This window comes from Vigna radiata, chromosome 11 (assembly GCF_000741045.1).
Source record: "Vigna radiata var. radiata cultivar VC1973A chromosome 11, Vradiata_ver6, whole genome shotgun sequence".
NCBI lineage: Eukaryota > Viridiplantae > Streptophyta > Magnoliopsida > Fabales > Fabaceae > Vigna > Vigna radiata.
In genome coordinates this window covers 7,796,337-7,800,362 of record NC_028361.1, presented here as the reverse complement: position 1 = coordinate 7,800,362, position 4,026 = coordinate 7,796,337, and the positions used below count along the sequence as shown (strand labels likewise).

Here is a 4,026-nt window from a genome sequence, read left to right as displayed (position 1 = left end):
TTGGTTTTCAATTAAGCCATCATTTATTCATCATTGGATGATGAATAACACTTAGTTAGTTGGATCAATTTTAATGGTATGCTAATTCTTCTAAGCACTCTAACCCACCATACTCTTTAATCATGAGTGAAAAATTCAACAAAACCTCTGATAATTTCCACTAAATTAGAAAAAGAGTAAATAAACAGTGTGTGCACTGAGTGTAAAGTGTTTTTACACAGTCATTCATTCACAGACTGCCATGTATGATCAGTGTGTTGAGTTTTACAATGACTATCTTTAGAATCATTCTTGCTAAGTTTTTATTGATTGACAACATAAATTTTGTTTGCTCTGATAAATTAGATTAAATTCTTCGTTGAGAAAGGAAACAACAAACTTGTTGTTTCAAATGCCTGACAATGATCTACAATTGTGTTTGAGAGATAGAAAACGGTTCTGAGCATTCAGCCTTAAACTTCTGGACGTTATCTTTGACCTTTATGCTGATTAGAATGCAGTGTTATTTCTCTTGCTTCTTATCACGTGGCATACATAGACACATTATGCAGTTGAATTTATGTTGAAGAAGAAACATAGAGTTAGTATTCTCTAATCTATTAAAAAAAAGTCTTGTACATTCAACTCAGTCAGGGAGAGTTGATAAAATTTCATTACATGAGTTCCATCGAAAGTCTAGTATTTCTAGCATTATTCCTCGGTTGACTTGTACAAAAACTCTTCAAGTTCTCGTGCTGTGTGTATGGAAGCTCCGTCATAATTGATCTACCTAACTCTATGCAGTGCAAAATAAGCAACTAGTCGATAACCCACCAACATCAGGGCCATAATGCACACATCAACCCACAAATGATTCAAGCCCATTGATTTGATAGGAGGAAAATCTGCCACTTTGCAGAGCTCCCCCTTTGAACATTCATAGTAGTCATTTTCATTGTACTGGACACCTAAAAGCAGCTTGTAACAGTAGTAGCTATAGCTCAAGTACTTGAGCCACACAATGAATGGAGGAATTTGTTGTATATAGTACCCTCCAGCAATGAGAAACACAAGGGTTGTCACAGAAGCTAGAGTAGTTGCCTGTTTAATCTCCATCAAAATAGCACCAAATGCTAAGCCAAGGCTTTGAGAGACAACAACACTGTAGAGAACCACAAGAAGAGAAAGGATAAAAGTCACAGGATCAGGTTTAAGCCCTCCCATCCAATAGATTATGAAAACAAATGCAGTTGGAAGTGCAAGCTCCAGTGGCAAGTCTCCTATTGTTCTGGCAAGAAAGTAGGAAGAAAGGCGATACATTCCTGATGAACGTTCCTTGATCAGCATTCTCCTCTCTTGAGGGAATGTGAAAACAGCATTGTAGAGAGGGTAGAATCCCCAGAAAACAGAAAAGAAAAAGAGCAAGGCAACCTGCATTACACATACAGTGCAACCCCATATTAGTCCCTCTTAATGGTTAAAGTTTACAGAACAAAAAATGTATAGCCAAGCGATATTAATCATAGTTTGACTTCTTGGAGTTCGGGAAACACTGCTTGAACTTGAAAATGGTGTGATGTTGACATGAATAAGAAAAGGAACTCGATCAGATTAAAGCCCTAATCATATATGTTACCAGAACTTTTTTAGTTGTTATTAATTGGCTGTCAATATCATCAACTGGAAAAGATAAACTTGAAGCAATTCCTACTTACCCGATCTTCAATGTGTGACTCCGGAGTATGCCACCACAGTAGTCCACCAAGAAAAGCGACACTTACAACTTGGAATATTCTCAGCCTGTTGAAGGCTTCATACCTTCGCTCCTTCACACCCCTTTGTAATAGTACTTTGAACTGATGCCACCAGCTTGTGCTCCATTGTTCTGGCTTTATCGAATTTCCTGAATCAATTCATCAATAGAGACATTTCAGGCCACTGGGACTAATAATAGAGCTATGATTGTTTTGCCCTTAAAGATAGAAAAGAAGACCTACTTGCACAAGCATCTTTTGTGATATTTGGGTTGTTCACTTCCATGCTGCAAATCTCAGCTTTCAGCCTCGTAGCTATATTCTTTTCATAAGCAGAGATGAGGGATTCTCTCACCTGTTTCCTCTCTTGTTCCAGTCCCTCGCTTTGTTCAGTTACTTGCTTGGAGTCTGGGGCAATCCCTGCAAGGCATCATAACATTGTTAGTGTTGCTTTCTTCGAAAGAATACAAAACCATAACAAATTTGTCCTACTTGCTATACTATGACTCATTTTAAGTGGAGTAAAATTTAGAGCTCTACCTCGAGTGGACAAGGAAAAAAATAATAGAGCCAGTTAAGCAATGATAAAAGGAAAAAGAGTGTGTGCCCAGCTTCCACTTTTGAAGTCCATTGGTTTTATAGTTATTAACTCTTATTGGAAAAAAAGGAACTGAAAGTGTGAAGCAAATGATTACTGTCCATTACCGTTGGCAAGATCAAGCAAGAGATCAGCTGGATTGACAGTCACACATGTGGAAAAGCCTACAGAAGAGAAGTAGTCTAAGGCAGTTGAAGCAGGACCATAATAGATGGGGCAGCCTTCAGAGAGCAAGACCACCTTATCAAACATATAGTAGAGCCTACTAGAGGGTTGGTGAATAGTGGTGACAACAGTTCTACCCCCACTAGCTAGGCGCTTGATTGTGTTGAGGATTCTTTGTGCTGTGGTGGAATCCAAGCCTGAAGTAGGCTCATCCAGCAACAGGAGGCTTGGGTTGATGAGCATTTCTTGGCCTATGCTCACTCTCTTTTTTTCTCCTCCTGATATTCCTCTAAAAAGTGGGCCACCTATCATGCTGCTCCTGCAACGAGTCAGTCCTAGCTCAGTGATCACTCTCTCCACATGTTGAACCTTTTCATCTCTGCTCAAGCTGTTGGGAAGCCTCAGAAGTGCAGTGAACACTAGAGTTTCAGTGACAGTTAGGTGAGGATATAGCACATCATCCTGAGCCACAAAACCTGTTCTTCTCTTCATGGCACCAGAGAAAGGTTGCCCGTTGTACGTGATCTTACCAGATAGTTTGCCGCTGAGCCGGCCTCCAAGTGCTGTGAGAAGCGTGGTTTTGCCACTGCCCGATGGCCCCAGCATAGCTAGTATTTCTCCCGGACACACCACACCAGTAATTCCATTCAGTATGGTCTTCTCCTGGCAAGTCCATTTACTGCCCCAGCATCCTCCTTTCTGCTCTAGTTTAACTTTGTACACCAGTTCCTCAAACTGCAAACCAACACACAAGAGATTAGCAACAACGTATATTTTTTCATCAATGTCCGCATAGAATCAATGCAAGTGTGGGACATGAGTATTAAAGGCGCTCTTGTTATGGGACTGGTGAATTACCTTCAGAGTTATTGGGTACATAATGAGTTTTGGAAAAGGTTGTTGTTGTTGTTGTTGTTCATTGGTTTGCATGGAATGAGAAAGGACAGTTGAGTTATGGGACTCAGTCATCTCCGGAGGTCCCTCCACAGAGTTAAGACTATTACAGTATTCTGGCTTTGGTGCTATGCAGTTCTGTGGCATGACTAAAGAAGTAAGGGATTCTCAGTGTTCTGGTGAAAATAATGGTGATAGGGGCGGGGGAGGATTGAGAACTGAGAGAAGTTAATATATTGCTTTTAACTTGATGTTCCAATGTGTAGCTAGGAGCAGCACATAAATATATAGCAAGGACTAGGCTTGCACTGTGTAATAATCCCGTATATAGGCCACCCTTGGATGGTGGAATCCCACCTTTTTATCTCAAATTATTCTATCATGACCATGCTCACCAAAAAACATAGAAATTCTGAACCGTTGCTTAAGATCTTCTTGCTTTTTCAATTTCTAACACATTTTTTTTTTCACGGTTTACCTTTATTGATTTCACTGTTTTCTCATCATAAAGGTCCTGGTTGAAATTGGCTCACACGAATAGAAACGATTCATACAACAGTAGCCAGTTGATCCACATGCATACGAAAAAATTCACTTCTATCATAGGTTCAAATATCTTCTCCCTCTCTAGGTTTT

At 39.9% G+C, this 4,026-nt stretch overlaps 1 protein-coding gene across 1 annotated transcript; it reads right to left on the bottom strand.

Moving 5' to 3' along the window:
• Window positions 1-576: 576 nt before the first annotated feature.
• LOC106777975 (ABC transporter G family member 14) lies at window positions 577-3,682 on the bottom strand. Its single transcript, XM_014665822.2, has 5 exons — window positions 3,355-3,682; window positions 2,439-3,231; window positions 1,977-2,153; window positions 1,695-1,882; window positions 577-1,410 (listed from the first exon to the last, which is right to left on the bottom strand). Exons 1-5 carry the CDS (start codon window positions 3,535-3,537, stop codon window positions 766-768), a joined length of 1,986 nt encoding a protein of 661 aa, XP_014521308.1. The 5' UTR covers window positions 3,538-3,682; the 3' UTR covers window positions 577-765.
• Window positions 3,683-4,026: the final 344 nt, after the last annotated feature.